General features: G+C 39.8%; 1 protein-coding gene across 26 annotated transcripts; it reads right to left on the reverse strand.

The window, feature by feature from the left end:
* Nucleotides 1-1808: 1808 nt before the first annotated feature.
* On the reverse strand, nt 1809-21490 carry LOC112462779 (inositol hexakisphosphate and diphosphoinositol-pentakisphosphate kinase). Of its 26 annotated transcripts, XM_025028786.1 has the most exons (32): nt 21079-21411; nt 20612-20843; nt 20278-20389; nt 20091-20186; nt 17223-17420; nt 17003-17143; nt 16832-16922; nt 16493-16668; nt 16067-16359; nt 15438-15632; nt 15243-15329; nt 14975-15163; nt 14763-14860; nt 14442-14579; nt 13940-13969; nt 13010-13244; nt 12496-12931; nt 12284-12417; nt 12080-12194; nt 11753-11992; nt 11561-11674; nt 11069-11244; nt 10799-10947; nt 9814-9861; nt 7249-7554; nt 5837-6058; nt 5016-5256; nt 4692-4783; nt 4511-4619; nt 3858-4235; nt 3620-3767; nt 1809-3544 (listed from the first exon to the last, which is right to left on the reverse strand). In XM_025028786.1, exons 3-32 carry the CDS (start codon nt 20308-20310, stop codon nt 3302-3304), a joined length of 5151 nt encoding a protein of 1716 aa, XP_024884554.1. In that variant the 5' UTR covers nt 20311-20389; nt 20612-20843; nt 21079-21411; the 3' UTR covers nt 1809-3301. The 26 variants fall into 26 exon arrangements, with proteins under 26 accessions (XP_024884554.1, XP_024884535.1, XP_024884534.1 ...); XM_025028767.1 differs by having other exon boundaries at nt 1809-3767; nt 20695-20843; XM_025028766.1 differs by having other exon boundaries at nt 1809-3767.
* Between the last annotated feature and the right edge of the window lie 145 nt (nt 21491-21635).

Below are 21635 nucleotides of genomic sequence, written 5' to 3' on the forward strand. Positions count from 1 at the left end.
TCCACCTGGCCCGTTTCTCTTCTGCGAAATGTGCGAATAAAATTTAATTTCGCGTTTGATTTTATATATCGTATCACGTATCATATCGGTCGCTCCAGAAAATGACGGCGGAAAGAGCTGGAGCTTACCGGCGCCGACGCCTGGAACATCGATCCGGGGCGTCAGCTTGCAGTTATGTATATAGTTCATATTACAGCAGAGGGTTGTATTAAACATCCACGGCGTTCTCTACTCTTACGCCTACAGTTCCATACGGATTCCCTTTATCAAATATTTTGAATGATATTACGTTTGCGCATAATACTTTCCTTCGCGCTTCGAACTCGTCATATTTGTTCGTACGATTTCCTCGCGACATAATTATAAAATCGGTTCTGCTATGAAATGTTTAGTCAACCATTTCAGAATTTGAAGATATAAATGTATAAATTATAACTTTTATTTTAAAATAGGGTATTCGGGTATAAATTATAACTTTTATTTATATAGGATATAAATATAAATTATATATGTAACAGATTAATTTCCTCAGATTTTTAAAAAGACTCGGTCAAACCGATGTGTTATAGACTCTATAAATCTAGAAAGAAGTTTCAGGGTTCTTTCTACTAAGAAGAGGGCAATTATTCGCAAAATGTAGAAAAGAGGTTTACTTATGCCAATCCAGAAACATTCATGCTTCAGTATACAACGAATGCTCATGCATAAACATTCAATTTATTTATTTGAGATACATAAATTTCTTAATATCTCTTAGTATATATTCTTTTACTTCTAACTACATGAACAAAATAGTTTTACATAAACCTAAATCTCTCGAATGAGACATTATTATAACTCCAAGAATATCGCAACGCGTTCGGCTATCCAGACGATAAATCTGCACTCAAAACGACAATCGGAAAACGATTTGTCGGCGTCGCGCTACTGCGAGGCGAAAATACCAGAGGGGTTTCGGGGGCGAAAAAAAATATGGCGGGGGGGGATAAATCATACGCTACTCGCGCGACGTAATTAGAGCGTTCCCGGGACGCGGAAATGTCGCGAGACGAAAGGGGGATGCGCCGAGGGATAACTAATAACTTTATGCAACCCCCCGTCGAAGTCACCTCGGGGGAGGGTAAACACGAGATCCGATTTGACACGCGGAAACGCGCGATGTTTATACGCGCTCGTTGTAAGGGTCGGTCTCTCGCTCTCGCCGCGTCAAGTGACACGGCTAATATCTATTTAATTGATTCAGGGGGTAGAGCGCACCCCTCAGACCGCACTCTCGCTCGTGAACAATATGCTGGCTGTCCCTCGAACGGACGAAAAAGGCGCGCACGTGTCTGTCAAAATCGCAAATTGACTCTGCGCTGTCGGTTTGATCTGAAGCCAATTATAGACAGGAAGGATTATCAAAAATAAAATCGCCGTAAAATCATCGATGAGACAGTTGTCCAGTTATCTTTGCAATTTATTTTCAAAAAAATTAGGGTTGCACGAGAACTCAAGACTAATCTTGGTATTGTCTTGTCTTGCCTCTAAATTCCTTCAAATTCGAGACAAGATCAAGACAAGATCACAATAAAATTTCAAGACAATACCAAGACAATATGTTTCGAATTCTTGGTCTTATGTCTTTCAATACCAATACAATATTTTTATAAATATTGTCTTGTCTTGGTCTCGTGCAACCCTAAAAAAAATAAATGAGAGATATCTGACAAGGCATAAGCTTTCTTTGTAATCAAGTCAGTCTCGCTCAGTTTAATTATATTATTAACTTAAGAATATTAGGAAAAATAAATCCCCAACACACAGAGTTTCGTTCCGGATTGTTTTATTAAAACATTTGTAACATATATATATGTATATATATATGTACGTACATATTTTTCGTATCTATAAGCACGCTGCTTACTATTTTACAAGTATGGTTAATCTGCAATTAATAACTATTACGTATTTTCCGTTACTGATTCACAATACGAAGCCGTAAGTCAATAGAGGGGATGTTCTTTCGTGCAACTTCAAGCGTAGTCATATCGCCTTAACTGGGATGTTTTCTTTGGCTCGGATAAAATCTTTTTCTCCAGTACTTATATCACTATACGGAAAAAAATGTAAAGAACGCAATATTCTCGACTATGCCATACGAAGTAAGATCTCTGAGAGATATTTTCGTTGTCATTTGACACGCATTAAGCTAGCGTACATAATCTTCAGTCTCGTACATTCGGTAACTTCAAGAATATCTGGCTATATACTAATTTAAAAAACTATTGCAATTTAGTTAAAGAGAAGAACAAAATTTAATAATATACATTTCTTCTTAGGTGTTCTCAACATTCGTAATCACATGTATTTTCTTTCTCACTTCTGTTCCTCTAATTAGTTATCCTTATACTTAATTGAAGCACACATAATGGCTTTATCTACATCGCGTTTGTACATCTGTAGTAATCTCTTTAGGAAAGAGGTAATCTTCTACGCGCGTAATAACGATTCACAGTCAACAACGATGATCCTGGGGAATATTATTGCGGAAAAATCGTTTTCTAAGAATCTTAAAATGGTAAATGATCGGAAACGTAACATCAAGCTGCTTCTTGTTGACTAAAAATTCTCGATTCTTAATTTTTTTTTAATACGGACTCTCACAAAAAATAGTAATATAAATACATAGCATGTATATCCAAATAATATAAATACATGTTGAATCAAAATTAAAAATTAATATCAAAGCGCACAGATGATATGTAAGTAAAAGGATTAATTTTTCTCTCCCGCTATTATCAGTCGAGTAGTTTGTTGATCTTTTAATAGAAAAGACCCGTAAAATTCTAACTCTAACGTTACATTATTTCAAGTAAGCTATCGTAATTATTCTATATACCTGTATTGATAAAATATATTTTTTTTTTTAAGTCGCAAAGTGATTTAGAGAGATTAATCACTTTCTCGAGATATTTCTCGAGCTAAAACAAGAATAAATTGTCTTTGTTTGATTTAATATCTCATTTATATAATGCTATAAGGATTGGAAGGAGAGGGGGTTTAAAAGTTCCGCTATTATAATTCTCTCTAAACGACTGGTCCTGGTTGTATACTTTTATCAGCCTTAATGGACAATGCTATGAAACATTAAAATGACTCTCCAGTCCTGCTTAATACTTGCTGTGTCCTAATACTTTTCGTGCTAGGAAACTACCCTTCCTAAAATTCTTCGTAAAATTCTACGTCGTAAGAATAGATCTAATATCACGTGGGTGTCGAAAAAAACTATCAGAGTAAATTAAAATTTACGATCGAATATCTATTTCTTTTCCTTCTCTTTAATGTTGAAGCCCACGGTGACGTTACAGCTATCCGTGAGACTGCCGGCTACAGTGAGTATAGGCTCTTCCTGCTGGCTCGTTCCCGAGGAATGCGTCGGATCCGCGCTCAGTTTCCAACTTTCCAGATCCGCATCCGACATGGTCGAGAACGAGCTCTGTCTCGAATAACTGAAAGTCTGTTGTTCGGTTTTCGGCGCGACCAGTTTCGGCGTCGTGACGCTCTGCGAACGAGAAAAGTTCTTTCGCTTTTGAGAACCGATGTGCAAGCCGCCGCCCTTTTTAGAATCCTTCTTTACCCTTTCCGCGATGGATTTACCCGCGCTCGAGGAGTCGGATTTCTGAGAGGTAGAGAGTTTCGTCGGAGTTTTGTCGGAAGTACCGGCGTTGTCGGTGTCCTTAATTCGGACGTCGCCGTGCGATATATCCGTGCTTTCCACGAGGAAACTAAAATAAGCAAACGACGCCGCTGATAAATATCGGTAAACGTCACTTTATATATTGTATATTGTGTAAAACCGGATTTTTTCTGCCTACCGCCCGATCTTCTTGTAGCTGCCGCTTAGTTTCGCTGAATTAACGTCGTCCCTCGGCTCGAATATTGATTTAACATCCTGTTTCTTTTGCTCCTCGCTCTGTTTTAAAGTCAACGTGTGGTCCTCGTCCTCGTCGATGTTGTCACAGGGAAGATCATCGCCACACACGAGCTTTGTTTGCACACCGCTAGCACCTGACTGTATCACTTGCGGTATTTGCGTTATTTTGCGTATCTGACCGTCCTCGTTGCTGTAATAATCCGTATATGAGACGCTGCCGCGACTTTCTCGATTCTCTTGATCAAGACGAATACAAAATTCGTTAAAGTCGACGTCCAGGCAAGTCGGGGAGAATTTCGGCGCGATAAAAAGTTGAGCACTGTGAATGGACAGGTGTTATTTCTACCACACTACTAACATTCAACGTACACCGTAATTAGATATAGAGAGTATTAGAGAGAAATACGTAAAATATAAGTAAACCAACAAAATGATATATTTAGTAAATTTAGAACTATAGAGAGTGTAAATAACCAAACCAGTTTATATCATATTAATTATCACCACCATTCATATTAATTCAACATGAAAGGAAAGGAAGTATAAAAAAAGAAATAAATTAAATTTATGCACTTTAAGACATTTGAGACTCACCTCTCGTTGCTAATTAAGCTTATAGACATGCTGCATTCGCCTGTCGATGTTGGCGCAGGTGACGATGGCTCGGACAGAAAAGACTGTGGCTCGCTACTCCATCCTGTGCCTAAGTGATACATAAAAGATTTTTTAAATAAATGTGATATTGCTATCACAGCCAGATAGGGTAGATACGCACTGTTCGGACTGGTAGGTGACGGTAGATTCCTGGTGTCACACGTTTCTGCTTCGCCAAGGGGCTTATACAGTATCGGTGTTGGGATAATGTACCTGTGCGGGGTGGTAACGCGATAATGCACCAGAAGTCAAACAATCACAGCTCGCGTACTCAAGTTTTTAGCAATGGAGAATTACAAAATTAAATAAATTATTTAATACGGTCAGCGGAAAAAGATGTAACAGGATACAGCACACTCGGAATAAGTTTGAAAGCGATCTTACTTGGCGCACAGGAGAAGAACTTAATACTCACGAGCATGCCTTATGTCATTTTTTATGGTACCTGACAGCTTCTGTGTCAGAAGAGTGGTACTCGCGACTGATCCCGGCGTGGACAAGGGGTGGATTGAGCGACTCGTGCGTCGATCCGGCCGGCGACGACTTAGGCGGCGACGAGGCCGGAGTCCTGTACAACGGCGCCCTGGTCATCATATCCAGGAAGGAATCCAGTTGACGTAGCGATAACGCATTGTGCAGAGTTTCCAAGGGTCTGATGGGAGGTACTCCGCCGAAACCTTCTATCGCTATAGAATAAATGTACTAATTAGAAATATTCTTCATTATTTTAACTTATTCACCTAGATTATTTTATTATATATAATACGTATAATTAAATAATTGTATTCTAATAATTAGATAAATAATTGGATAATAAAGAACTCTCGATAATGAAATTAATAACTGCCAAATAAAAAGGGGCCTTCGGCGTGGATGATGGTACGTAAGTTAATCGATATGTTATATCGATCCAATAACCATATAATATAAATCGGACGTTTCGGCTCTACTTAAGCAATCTTTAGCGATGCGGTAACAATTAAATCAAAATGATCTCATATTCTTTGACAAGAAATGAGTAACTTCAAGATTGAGTGGTCTAAAAATAGCGTGATTTTCCGTGGGAAAATCCAAGTAAAACAAGCTAATCCTATAATAAACTATAATAAACTATAATAAACTACGATCATTAGTAGAACCGATTTATAATTATATATCCCAGCAGTTATTAAAGATCGATATAAAATTAACTTGCGCATCAACCGCGTTGACTCTTAGAGCCCCCTTTTACTTGTTACTTATTAAATAATTAGATATATAAAATACCAGCGACCGCAGACGCGTGAGGTGGGACCATGTCCTTTAGGTTCGGTGCGCTCGAAGAGCCGCTTATCACCGCCGTGCTGAAGAGACTGTTAGCCGAGCCAGTTAGCTTCTTGCTGACGTTGTAGCCCAACAGCTTGAAATAACTCATCTGTCCGGAGATACTGTGACGGTGGCGCCTTGCTGTGCAGGTAGGATCAGGTTGAATGATCCGCGATCGCGAGTCTAGGGGTGGAGAAGAGGAATGAGGCCTGGACACGGGGTGTCTGGACGGACGGGGGGAGGGAACTCAGACGCTGACATAGACACTCCGGACAGTGATGATGATTAGTCTCGTGGATCGGTATCGATGTGGTAGTGATAACGGTGAATGTCGTAAACATTTTGTTATATAATAAATAGCATGTCCCCTTATTAAAAGCCGGCAGAGATCGGCTGTGAAGCTCTAGAATCTATCACAGACTCGTGCTCGTGCTCGTGCCCGTGCTTGCATTTGTGCTCGCGTTTCAAGGTGAAGAAGAGGGACATTTAATAATCAGAGAGAAAGAGACGACAGAGAGAGATAACGAGCAAAGCGAATCGGTGAGCATAGGACTATTCCCACGAATGTTAGTTACTACGCTTAATCCTCAACTGATTCCCTGCCTCTTTCTGAAAACAGATTTTAAGAGGCAGAAGATCAGTCGAGTCTCTCAATGAACCTCGATTAGTGGGAATAATCCATATTAGGAAACAGAAATTAGCGTTGGTCTTCCTTCGAAAAAAAGAATATCAAGCTAATTGAAGAAATCAGTAACACGTTTGCTAAAGAATTAAACTTTGCGAGTACCGAACTAATTTGTTGCACTAATTAGGATAAATGGTCCCTTGATTATCTCCCTTTTTTTTTTACAATTCTGGTCTCCTTCGGCTCACCGTGTTAATTATGTAATTTCTTTGCCCGAAAAATGGGACATTTAACAATTTCGACAGATTCGGAATACGGTGAGAATAATGCGGCGATTCACGTGAGATCAATTTCGTACTGATCTCGTGAATCGAGATTTCCAGCATCCGGCATTGAGGTCGCAGGAACTCCGGAGTAGCATATGGAAAAGAGGCAATCTGGTCACGTCCGACTCGTGTGTCAATGCCAATAAGAGTTCGCAAGAGAAATCACCAACAAAAAAAGAGAGGACGAAACGTTACATCTGAAACGTTACTTACCGATTTAAGAACGAAGATAGTCTCGGTCGCCATCAGATAGTAAACCAGATGGTAACATTTACTTATTCCCTTACTGTTTCATTATCAACAGAATTTTCATCGACATTGATACCAGGACTGGACCAGATTCCTCCGCGTGCCACCCCGACATGTGCGACGACCTCTCCATCGGTCCGCGTTGCATCTCTGTCGTTACCCCCTGAACTCACCGTAGAGTTCGACGGATGGAAGCAAGGTCACTTCGGAGCGCGAGCGTTCGTACTTTCTGCCGCGGCCACGGTGCCTGGTGATAGTCCGCTCCGGCAGGCCGCTGACGGTCGCGAACGACGGGTCGGGCAACGAGCAAGGATTGGCGGATAGCTGTCTATCGTTGCGCGCATTGCGAAGCGAGCACGAGGAAGCGAAGCTCTCGTCCGGCGAAACCGGCAGCTCCGGCGAGCTGTGCGACTGCAGCAGTGTCACCGGTTTCCACGTGCGTTCCTCGCCGCGAGGCTCCTCCGGAGTTGGTCCCGCGGCTGATAGCGAGTTACGTTGCGGTGCGGTGCGGTACGGTGCGATGCGTAGGGAGGGTGCGAAATGCGCAGGCACATAGATCCAGGTGTGATAGCGTTATCAGAAGGGTGACAGCAGGGTACGGTGCAGCATTCGGTATGACGGTGTAGTGAGGGGAGGAAGAGAGAGAAAAGAAAACAAAAGAGAGAAAGAGCCGATTAAAAAACCCATTTTGCTAAAGAAACGGAAGGGACGAATCTTTGGACCGTTGTTCTCGCCTCGCGATAAAAAAAAATCAAACGTTTTATCCGCTGATCATCGATGTAAAAAATGACTTCGCGATATACTTTGCTTTCACGCTTTTCTCGTATTACTGAAATTGAGAGCAATTAAAAAATTATGTACGAAAAATAAAACGGATCTGCGTAACACCCGCGATAAAAATCGTTAGCGTAAAGACCTCTTAAAGTCTATTATAATTATTTCTACAATACTTATAGAGTACAATATAAATAAATATTACTATAATGTATTATATCAAGTATGTACATAAATATTGAACATATATAGAAAACAACTTAATTTCGTATCATTATTAAATGATTAATATACTTTAAAGGAATATTGCATTTTACTGGCTTCGGTGTTTAAAGATTCGTCGAGGAAGAAATAAAGTAAATTAAGGATAGAGTAGATACCTTCGACCCTTTGCGCGCAACTTAGCGAGTATGTCGGAATCACGAGTACGCACACCACACAACAACCGTGGCACACGATAGCCATGCAACCAGTAAGCCAACCAAACCACACGATTTTTTTTACATATATAGACAGCCTCGTACATTAACATTTGTTAGGGTGCCGAAGCTCGAACGGCATTAGTACACGACTGTAATGATATAGCGGGTAGATACGATGCTTCTCTTGGTCCGAGTCCCTTTTTCCTTTCGACTATTGTTATGAATTATGCATGAAGAATGGAGAAGAGGAGCGAGGTGAAGATGTTACATGCTTCGCGAGCTATCTATTCGAAGACGAGAAGGTCGGCGCGATCGATGAAAGTGGCGACGATGAAAGATGGAAATGACGATGACGATGAACCGACAAAATGAAATGATATGCGAATACAAAAAAAAGAGATCGTGAATAATCGATGAGCGATTATTATTGTCGTCTGAAAGACTCGATGATATGAAATTCGATGACACCCTGAACGTAATGAACGTATGCGATGAACGTATGGCGTAATGCACGTGAAACTCCCCGAAAGAAGGCTCGATGACAATGAAGACGCTTGCGAGTTCCATTTTGGGAATGATGATCTCGGGATCGAGGATTCGGGTGGGCAGCTGAATGGACCACACCACCGTGTATGCGTGTGTGGCCCAGACAGTCGCCGATACTTGATTAGTTGGCTTCCACGCGCACAACTATCGCTGAGCAAAGAGTTATTTCAACTGGAATCACCGCTTCCTACCCTGGCATTGGCAAAATACACATCTCTCGGCTGTATTACATGAAACAAGACACATTAGACGTTTTTTCCGGATAGATCAACCCAGACCGTGTTTCGCACTTCGTCTGGTGTGGTTCTGGAGATCCAGCCATTAAAAACAAAACAAAAAAAGAAAAAACGTAACCAATCTTTTCTCTATACAGTACGTGCGATTTGTATAACTGATTAAAGTAAAAGTAACGAAAATCAACAAATACAGATTACAAGTCGCAACATATCGTGAAAAATTAACTCGAGCAAAATATACATTAACTGAGGAAGGGATGAGACTATAGACTAGAGACTATAGTTACGAGGTATAAGGTGTAGGGTGTGAGAGTCCGCAGTCACTTTAATCAGCACTTCGTAGTATGACGATGTGCATAAGCGCATTCCGGGTACTGATATATATATATATATCGGTTCAACAACTATGCACATTTTAATTGCAACAAAAATTAAAGATCCGCGGAATTGTCTGGTTTACTCTGAGATCCAGAGTTGCGCTACGGTTGATACGAGATTTCATCGCAGCGTAACTGTGCACGCTAATATCGATCGACGGAATTATTTCATTGCAACATGTGCATAAGAGTTGCTCTACGGGTATAAAAAAAAAGATACATTTCGTATCCAAATAAAGAGAAGAAAATATACGTGGGTAGAACGGATCTACTCGATTACGGGCAAAAATAAGAAGGATATACGTAAAGTATCGTCCGAAAGTTTACGTGTGCATTATCTTGAAGAATTATTCTGTAAAAATTGGTAGACGGTACAAACATACCTTCTTTGTTGACCGCGTCCAAGCTCTGATACTGCAGCTTGTCCGCAGCTACAAAAAGAGAACAGTAGAACACAGAAGGGAGCATTGTGAATTGTGACGACATTCCACCATCAGCTCAATTGCCAGTAATTAGCCCCTAAAAGCTCTAATAGCCCGATGCCTTTAACGTTAACATAATGGATATTAAACGTCATTATATATTTGCGCGCGTTTCTACAAATCGGTATATTCTTCGAAAAGAAGACAAGTACCATACTATCATTATCGCGCACAATTAAAATTCCATTCATCTGCGATATTCCGTAAAAATGACATAAATTCACGGTGTTCGAATATCTGCTCTTATTTAGATAACAAAATATCAAATCTGCAAATGTAATAGTGTGATTTTACCTCGAATTTCAGAGAAATACAGTAATACTTCTATAAATATCGTAAATATTTCTAATTTTAAATTGTAAAAATTGCACGGTAATCTATATCGAACTATCTATTCGTTAAGTTAAAATATCGAATACCAAGCACGGTTTAAATATCGATATATCTTTCGTTAATCACTACTTGTGCGAGGGAAATGGGATTTATCGCGATAAAATATAAATTTCGTGATGTGAAGCTATTATATAATTTGGGAGGAAGGATATACAGCATTCATATATGTATAGCATTCATATATACTATAAATGTCGATAACTGTTAATACCATTAAAGTGGTGTATCAGTGTGTAAAGAAGACCAATAATAATCAATAATTATAATCATGCACAAACCATTAACGTGTTAAGGATACCGTACACATCTTACATATCGTCATACACATTCCGTATACCCGTGTGTATGCACGCATATACAACAAGAACAGATTGGTTTGTTAATGTTACATCATCATTCAAATATCGCTCGTTTATCGGCGACATCCTTCACACTTACTTCAGCATAAATCTGCTCACCGATACAGATAACTTGCACATCAAAGCACACTTACCTTTCTCGGGCTTCTCCTGCCGCTGATGATCGTAGCTTCGCGCGCGCGGTTCGACGATGCTCCCTGCCTCTCTGCTTCGCCGTTGTCGTTGACTCGCCGCCAATTGGCTGCCAAGCCTAGCAGCCTCATGTCCGGCCACAGTTCTGGCGCTGCACATATATTGCAACACAAAATAAAACTTCCATTCTTAACGTATTATTTTATCAAGATGATAAATATTTGCATAGAAAAATACTCAATGCAAATCAGATTGACAAGCGAACAGCAGACCTAATTGGAATCGGTGCCGAGCCTTGTAAGAATCCACTATCGTACGGTTCGTCCATCATATTCGGATCTAGATCCATCATGTCGATCCCACGACTGGTCGTCGGACTGTCTAGCATAGAGTCCACAGTATCCGTTTCCATTAATGGCGGAGGCGTATCCTGAAAGCAAATTTTTGCCTATCGCATTGTGTTACTATTTAAGAGAAAATTTTGAGAACAAAAGAAAGTATATATTTGAAAAAAATTAAAACTTGATACGGGCAATAAGAGCCAAGCGTGACGCTTAACCGCTAAAATTTATTATAAGATACATGTCAATCACGAAAATTACGAACGTTTCGTAAATTTTAGCGGTTAAACGTCACGTTTGGCTCTTATTGCCCGTATCAAGTTTTAATTTTTTTTAAATTATAGAGCCTTTACATAGCTATATATTTGTTAAAAAATATTTGCTAAAAATTTAACTGCAATTAATAAGCAAAACTCTACTCACAGCCTGCGCCGTAGGACTTATTACATCGTCCTCGATGATACCCAATTCCGCATCTTCCTCCTCTATCCGGGTGCTACATTGTGAACTAGTATCCTGACCGGAACCGCACTCCCCCTTAAAAAGAAAGACCGGCAAAGTTCATTTAATTTGTATGATCGTTAGCGTATCATAGCGGATAATTGTAAGTCTTACCACATTGTGGCTGCTCTCATTGCGCGAGTGTGGCCTGAATCCAGGACCGGGCGGCAGATTCTTCTGCACGCAGCAGTTAACGCCAGGACTAAAGTGTAACTCAACATGAAAACGCTCCTCGCTGCTTGGATCCTTGGTTGGATCTTCGTACAACATAACAACAATTTGCGACATGTAGTTTAACTCGGAGACCATACTGACATATTCCATCGCGCGTCGCCATTGCTCGTCTTTCACCACCTGCGGATCGCATACATAAGAAATTAGAAGACACCGTAGGAGATCATTTCTTCCAGCTATAACGTGTATAACGTATATTTTGCTTACATCGAGTAAACCACCGTAACGCAGCACGGTTAGCAAGGAATGTACATGACTCTCGCTTGTGAAGTACAGCCTCGTACGTACATGGCGCCCCGGGCTCGAAACACCATGGGAATATCTATGGATCATTAACGATTATCGTATAATTACTAAAAAGATCTCAATTAGAGAAGAAAACTCTTTACTAGTAGAACTTAAATGTTGTACCTAGGGTTAAGCCTATTGACAGTTTCCTCAGATTCTTCGATATTTCGTTGCAGATCAGCCCGTATTTTTTTCAGCAAAGGCGTGCATATACCCTGACCGATAGTCAGCTTCTCTTGTACCGTCAAGCCATATTCCTACGCATTAATATATAACGTAATTCACTTATAAAAAAGTAAAATGTTGATAGAATTAGCGGCGAAAAGAAATGATACCTGAGGAATTACTATATCCGCTAAAGATTTAGCGTACGTGTACAATTCTTCCGCGTGTTCGAATTGCAACGTATGATTGTTGTGCTGCAGGTCGTACTTTATGCAATCATAAATGTCAGGTATTTTAGATATGTCAAAACGTTTGTTCTTCGTGCAGAAGTCTTTTTCTATCTTTCCCCAGCGACGTCCCATCAGTTCCCACGTTTCGCCATGATAGAGTATCGTGTCCTTCGTCTTCGCATCTTCCTTCTTGATACGCACGATGTCCAGAAGCTTTTGGATGAGAGAGTGAACGTGCTGGCAGCATCGAACCGGATTCTTGACGAAATCTAAAGCGGCGTTGATGCTCAGCGCATTTCCCGGATTGATCTGTTCTCGATCCTCGCGAGTAAATTCTCTGTCCTGCTGCAGCAGTTCGTGCAAGCGCGTTTTCACCCTGTAATTACAAATATAATATCGCTTACCGTGAGGCAAAAGTTACAATTCAGAGGTTCGATGAAGATCCTCTACTCACATATTCTGATATTTGCTACTATCGCAGTCGTTGTCCAGAAGGCCATTGGTATTCGCGCTCTTCACCATCTGCACCAAGATAGGTGTCAGCTCTCCCTCCAACGCGAGCAGCCCTTTCGCAAAAGCCGCCGCGGTCATTTGAACACGTCCCTCGTCGCTAGCGTAGATTTTCAAGTCGTGCCGGAACGTGGAGTGCAGGCGTAACAAACCCAATCCTTGCGCACCTGCGTATTCACCTACGTTTACACAAGGGGGAATAATATCAACACAACGACGGGATTCCTCGAGACACAGCTATCATAATCATAGAACACAACGACAACGGAACAATTTAGAGATTACTCCAAAAGAAAAACAGTTGTCGAGATGACCTATGCTCTAGTATCGAGATCATCGCGATAAAGATTGCGTGTCATAAAAATTGCATTAATCGGGATTAATGACGTTAATTAACGTTGTATATCGTGTCACAACGCGCGGAAGATACTGCAAAAAGTTTTTCATGTCTCTAAATGCTTTAGAGTTACCTTGAAACTCCTCTGCTGGTATTTTAATGAAAAATTACATTTCGAAGAAAACATATTGTACTAAGTGTACGTGCATAACAGCTTGTATATAAAAGAAATTTACACTTAACATGTTGTAGTGCCATTAAGAACAAAATTAACTAAAACGTACATTAGCATAGAAAAAGCGTGTGGCAAATGGTGAGTGTGGTGTACGCTAAAACCATGCTCCTCCCAAATTGCCGACAACAACTCGTCTCCGCTGAGTCGAGTGGCAACTCGGAAAATCGTTCAAATAAAGAGATACAAAATGTGCAAGTGTACTCTTACTGTTAGCGCCGACGACCGTATAACATCGCTAATTTCTAAGGACAACAATCTACAGAGAACTATGTAATAAGCGTTGATCGTAAATAAAAGGTTACCGTGGTTTGGTAACATCTCTGATTCTTCCTCTGAAATAACATTTGAGATAAATTATGCTATCTGTGACTCTCTTTGAGTGAACATTACTACATCTCACTATTAACTACCAGTTACAATATGATTGCCAATATGGTTGTTAGTGCCACAGTGTTTGCTACACTGGCAATTACTCTCGTACAAATTCGATATTACTCTAAAGTAGCTTTTTATGTCTCTCATGGTACAAGATACAACGATATAAATCATGGAAGAATACAATCCAATCTTAGTGCGCCAATTTTTAAGCCGTCCAATAGTTTTGCAACTTGTACAATATAGCGTTCTCAAAATACAATTCGTAAATCGAAAGCCCAGAGGCTTTCAGATTACGTAGTTCGTATATATCACTGGGGTAAACCCAGACCAAGTTTAGCTAATAGAGGGAAATTACAAAAACGATCTCCGATACTGTGTAGAAACTTAAAAGCGAGCATGGCAAGCATATGAACATAAGATACGAACCACTAAGGTGTCTACCTTGACCACCGGGGTACATGCAGCGGAATATGCGTCCTAATTCTTCCGCCTGAATACGTCCAGCCGGCGTCAGTTCTCCGCCCCATTTCAATATCAAGACTAGAGACGGTTCTCCTAATCGATCTGAAAAAGAAAGAGTGAAGAGATACGTGTATTTCTTCAGATACACAATTTTCTAAAATATATCTTTTTTGTTTGTTAAATATATTATATATGTATACATATCCACTAAGTATAATATATCCCTAAAAATATATGATCGATATGTATATTGTATAAAATAGTGAAAAAGTAAATGAAGCATACTAAGATCGCTACCGTCGTCGGAAGAACTTCCCCGCGGCCGTCCTCGCGGTTGATACTTCAATTGGACTTTACGATTTATGCCAGAGAAATGCCCATACCTACAATATAGAGTTAATAATCTTTTTACAAATTTGCTCAACTATACAATAACGTTATATCGTGATTAATTTAATTCATTAAAGTAGTATACTATTTTGCTTATCGCTACATACATTTCTAAGACACTCTTGAGTTGTTCCAGTTTCCCTTGTTTTTCTTCCAACTCGGGTCCCGCCGCACGATGCTGTATCTCTGTTAGTAGACTACGTGCTGTATCGAGAATCTCTTGCAACTGTTTAGGGCGCTTTAGTTTTACGTGACCGTGCTTATAGCCATCGTACTTTGCAAATATCTCAAAAAATCTGCGAGATATTATATATATATATATTAATTCGCAGTGTTCTTAGATGAGAGAAAATGTATAAGATTTTGTTTACTCACTTCGGATGACGTACTTCTACTTTCATCTTCTGTTTTGGGGTTCTATCGCCATGTCTAATAACTGCTACGACACAGCGCAACTCCATCCTGGATAAGTATCGAAGTAGTTAATAACAATTAAAAAACATGCTTCATATTAAGAACGCTCATAAGTTAATTGCTCATAGGTTAATTGCCACTTGTGATTAGACTCACATTTTGCCGAATGTAGTTGGCACAATAGGAGGATCGTCCAGTTGAAAGGGAACGCTCCACGGAATATGCAAGGTGGGAGCCAGTTCCCTGAGTATCATATTCCCCAAAATCTTGGCACAATCATCATAATACTTGTTCGAGTTCTTTACAAAACTAAATCCATTCACGTCGCACACGAACGATTGGCCGTTTGCTCTGTAACCAGAACCACGCTCGCTGTATTAATTGCACTTGACTTTCAGCTACTTATGTAAGCCGCAAATACATTCACGGCCGTGTCAATATCTGTTTTCCGACTGAAGTCAGTTCATGGATGTTGTAACGGAACTCAAGGCTATTGAACGTGTAACGCGATATGCGCTCTAAAGTAACACTGATAACCACATCGACAGTTGTATTGCGTCGACATGTAATGTACTAGTATGTCTTAGTAATGTTATACAGATACGTTCAAAATAAATGTTACATAAAAGAAACGCATCTTTTCAACGGACAACGATGATGAACGATGATAAACGTATGATAAACGATGTTCATTGTTCATAAAAAAAAGTTTTTTATTGAAAAAAGTAGATTTAATTTCTTACAGTCGTGCTAGTTGCATTGCATGCGAATATACAATCACATACCTTAATAAATCGAAGCCGCACACCGTTTGCTTAAAGGCCAAACACACTTTTCTACTAATGAGTTTTTCGGCATTGTTCAATATCACTGGATAACGAATTTCCTTGCCCTCCGAATCTCTCTCGACTTTGCCGTCGAGGGCGGGACTCTTCCTCGCCTCGGCGTGAGCGTAATCAGGTCCCACGGTATAGACTTTAACGTCAGTGCCATCGGTAGGCATAAAATCTTCATAGATATAAGAACCACTCTTGCGAACGCGAGATTCTGGAGAATATACGCTACTACGACTACCTATCTGTGTAATGAACAGGAACAGGTATTCGTTAAGTATTCGTTTTTAAATTTTTTCAATTTAAGAAAACGACGCTTGCTTCCTAAATCTTATATGAAGGATCATATATTACTTTCAAGAAAAATAATATATATACCTTTCTAAATAATCTCTGACTTCCTCCTCCAGCCGAAGTAGGATAGTAAATATAGATATTATGATCTTCGGCAGATACTGGTTTTTCCACGAATGGTTTGTTGAAAGTAATGCCGTTTACTTCCACGTGATCCTCCGACTCCACCAATTCGTGTTCTAAAATGCAGTCTATATTCTCTATATGTAAAGATTAACACACAAGTAACATATGATAAACAACACAAGTAACATATGAGTGTCCTAAACTCAATCGAGTACATAGCTATTTGATTTCTTAACTGGATCGCGGGAGATATTTACGACGCACTTACGAACAGTGCAAATAAATTTTGCAACTCACGTTTCGGATCTGGTGAATCTCTGTCGAGAACGGCATACCGTGGAATTTCGATACCTTCGCTCTCTAGTATAGCATAAACTCTTCTTCGGTCCTACGGCAATTTATATTAGTACGTAGAGGGTACATATAGAAAAATATATTAATATTTTGTAATATTTTTTAAAAGTCTACCTGAATGTCGTACTGCATTGGGAGGTGATTAATAATAAACGGTTTACGTAAACTCGCATAATTTATAGCTTTATCAAGGGGAAATCCTTTACTATGGAAACTTATCAAGCAGTCGACCACAGGCCAATTTTCTACAGGTTCCTGTAAAGAGCAAAGGCAAAAGATATAAATTTTGTAACATAGAAGTATAGTATAGCTCCATAACACAAATATATATCACCTTTAATATCACTTCTTCTGGAAAGACGATAATTTTTATATACTCGAATTCCTCGAGCCTTGTCAAAATCTCTTTCATCGGTTTACTTTGCGACTTCTTCGCCATTGCGCATATCCCAACCAGGACTTGCTTTCCCTCTCCTTCCACATCACTCCCGCCCATATAAGCGTCATCTTGGTTGCCTTCTGATAATTCGGGCTAGAAAGTAAAATAAACGATCAGTGATAGCTATTCAAGAGCATACACCGTGTAGGCAAGTCACATCTTGATAATATATGCAATACTAATAAGTAGAAAATAATAAACATTTCAATAAAAAAAAACTTCTATACATATAATATAAAATTAAATTCACTACCACACACATTTTTTTTCTTTGGAAAAATGAGCGATAGATCAAGTGAAAGAACGTCACAGCCTGACTTTTACAGTTTCTAAAAATGAACGTGACTTCTAAACTCCGCTATATAACAAGCAGTGAGGAAGATCGTAAAATCTTCAAGCTAAATAGTGCTCACCCAGTATGCCTTTAGGCAGGATAGAAATCTAGGCTTGTCGTCAGCAGGACAATTTTCATCGCGAACTCTCGTAAGATTACTCATTACACTCTTTAGTTTGATCTTTTGATAAGTAAGTTATACGTTGATCGCATATGTTATTGCCTACATAGAAAGGTAATACGTATCAAGCAACGAAGCGTGAAAATATGTAAATTGGAAGATGAAAAATCACGCTATCTTTTGAAATTCGTGATTCAGTGTGAAGTTTTCATTCATCTACACGTTTATATTTTCACTTATTTCTGTTTATTCCGTTTTTACCATTTACTACTTCACTACAATCCAGACTCAATGAGAAATGCAATACCGGTCATGCAGCGACAAGCAAACCGAAGCACGAGCTAGTTGTTAATCACTGCAATGAAAGATTTAGAAAAGATCTGAGATTAATATAACAAAAAAAAAAAAAGAAGAAAAAGTATTATAGCAAGCTGAAGAAACGTAGTGGAATCTTGGAATCTATCCCCTCATTTCCTATTATTTATAACAACACAAATAAACGAATAGAAAAAGTACTTGTGATAGCAGATTTTTATCTGATTAAAAATATCCGATAAGTTATCACAGAAAACTACGGTACCCGCTACAGTTCAATTGAAAATATAAATCTTTATCATTACGTACGATTTCGTGAATATCTATTGTTTCTTTTTAATTATGATTGTTATTCCTATGATCATGAAATATATGTATAAAATATATGCACACGCAGTTGTCTTGATATGAATATATAATGATGAACTGCTGACGGGGTTAATTTTAAAACCACCTTCTTGTTAGAGTATCACAATATATATTTCATTAATCACATACATGTACACACGCACTTTTACCTTGGGAATAAAAATCATTGTCATGTATCTTCAAGAATTAAAAATTCCACAAATTCTGATGTCTCCTGTTCTGATAAGCAATGATTTAATTGATATGTTTCCAATATCAATCGCTCGAAGTGTGATTGCAGTTAACATATCACGATAGAAAGATAAAGGAAGAATTATCAGTTCTATTTTCAAATCACTGTCACTTGAATATTATCACATTGTAACTCAGATATGTTTTCGACAGCATATTCATGCACCACCAAAAGAACATAGCGTTAAATTGTAGAGTGACTTAGATTCTAACAATGCGTAATTGTTAGCTTGAATTCATACACTGTTAACGAGCGGCGAATACCTTCTGAATGAACTCGCAGGCAGTTACCTGTTGTAATAATGTTATCAGGCACGATTAGAAGCAATTTATAATTCAGTCAATATTAGCACTGTTATAATTGGCTGACGATGAATGTTAACAAATGTATTTCCACGCGGGGCAAACGGAACGATTAAATGTTTGCGTTGCACATGCATCGATAGAAAATTTAACTGCTGTATCATGTGCGTACCATTCGTGCTTGGATAACGTGCCTCATAATGAGATAAATTCCTGTCTGGCCAAACATCATGAGGAAAAAAAACACACAGAATTTATCCTACTCTTTCACCGACTTGCATTCCTACACTCCACTACGCAGAAACATTTACTAATGTGCATCGCAAATGCTCGTGTCGATTGATTTGGCTCTTTAAAAGCTGATTACGTAATAAGGGTAGGTATGTCTCTCGACTATCTAGGTACTAGCAATCAACCGACCAACAAGAGTTTCAACTTAGCGACCGTTTGATGCATAATGTATCAACTGTGTTTACATAACTGTTCGTACATTTCCATCGTTGCAAGGGGCAGGTGCATTGCAAATAAGGAGACGTGGATCGTGCGTATTTTTAAATACCGGAGAAAATATCTACATATATCGTAAACGTATTCCTAATATAGATTTCTAACCTCCGTCCGAACGTACGCTATATTTCTCTAAACAGCTGTCCTACACGTGCACGCTTGTCACTTTCGTGACATAAACACGAGATAAAAAGATGGAAGTGGAATAACATTGCCGTTTCATTAATCTCAAATCAATCCGTTTCTCGGATAACAATCGATCGTCACAAATACCACGTGGCTCTGTGTTCGTGTTGCTTTTCTATTTCTGTGATACCTCATCAGATGTGAATCGCGGTTTCATACAATCAACAACCGGATGCGCGATCGAGAAAATTATTCGCATATCGTATCTAACAAGAATAGAACTAAAAAAAAAGAAGGAAAAGTGTGCTTTTATATCTATAAAAATTTCATATGTGCATAGTATGTGCTCTGGTTAGGAAACTGAAGGATAGATTTCCAACTGTGCCTCGTGCAATATCGTGGACGCTCGCAACCACGTGTATTTCAGCAGCGGTGAAACAACAATCCCAAAACTTACTCTTTTCGACGAACGATAGATCGATGAAATAACAGACGGCTGGACCGTATTTATGTCTCCTATGTAGAACATCGGTCTGCTCGCATTCTTGAGACCCTGTGGACATAAACCTCTCGTTAGGCACTGGGTCAACGCGCGGAGCGCGGTGTAATCTCGTCTTCGGACGGTTTATGTAAAGAGAACTTACTTGGTAACCATGTTCCAGCTCAGTGTAAGACATGTCAGATCCGGTTTCATTGATAAAACAAACACCTGTTTCACCGTTCTTATGTCAGACACCCACGTCCCACGTACTGAAACTACCATATTACCTCACATTAATCGCATTAATTAATTATACGTCAATCGGTTAAATACTACGTTTACGCGAGCGTTACTTCTGTAGTAACTTATGATCATTCCTTCGCGTAAACGGGATTTTGTAGTAACTTACAATAATTTACTCCGCGTAAACGAGTGAATTATCGTAAGTTACTACAGAACTAACGCTCGCGTAAACGTAGTAAAAGTTAAAGTCATACATAAACAAGTGCGAGAGAAATAATACTACTAGAGAGCGACGTGTGCGAGCTAAGCGCGAGCAGTTTTGCTCTCTCAATCTTACAGGTCCTTCTCTCTCGCGCGAGTGTCCTCGGCGAGTGTTTCTTCCTTTCCAACGACGTTTACGAAGCGTCCCTCCTCCGGGCGTCCGTGTTAATAGTGTTAATGAGCGACGATGTGCGCCGTCGCTCGACGTACGTTTTTCTTAGCGAGCTGCAACGAAGATTAAATGTTTGTCGGGGAGACAGAGACGCGTTAACGTTTGCACATCCGCCGAGATAATCGCGTTTGTAAGGTCTGACTAATCGCAAACAGCGGCGTCGAGGCGTATATTTGCCTCGGTGTCCCGCGATTTAATCCAACAAACGGAGCAGCGGTGTCGGCGGAGTTGCGGCGCATATCATGCGAAACGGCCGACGGATTCGCACGTGAATCGAGCGACACTTACCGTTCGTAGTTTGCAAAAATGATCCGTGCGAACCGCAGCGACGACGCTCGCACGTGACTCGCAACGTGACACGATCGGGGATCGCAGCTCTTCCCGGCCGTTTCGAACTCGCGTCTCTCTGTTGACGTCGCACACGGTCGGTTCTCGGGTTCTCCGCGGCAAATGTGTGTGGCCCACGAGATCGAATTTTGTGGTGTGTTCGTGTGTTGTGTTCCCCCAGAAAGCGGGATCTCCCGCGCCTTCCGCGCGTGCGTCACCTCCGTCCAACAGCGTGGCTGGAAGACGTTCGATCATCCGGCAGGGGCCCCCCGATTGACCCGATTCTTGAATTCATTTGCAAGAATAAAACGTAATGCGCAAATTTCGTTCTTACAAAAAATTTGCAAGTTGACTGGCTAAAAGCCATGCTTCTGTAAGAGAATTCAAGAATCGAGTCTCAGGGTTTGTTCTGTGCAGTTTGACTTTTTTTGTATATATACCTTTCTCACGTGTCCATTTCTCTACCGCTATGAGAATTAACTTTAATCTCGGATTAATGTACCTTTTTATCTTTTTCT

Source organism: Temnothorax curvispinosus, unplaced genomic scaffold (assembly GCF_003070985.1).
Source record: "Temnothorax curvispinosus isolate PA1 unplaced genomic scaffold, ASM307098v1 QBEX01012734.1, whole genome shotgun sequence".
In the NCBI taxonomy this organism is placed as follows: Eukaryota; Metazoa; Arthropoda; class Insecta; order Hymenoptera; family Formicidae; genus Temnothorax; species Temnothorax curvispinosus.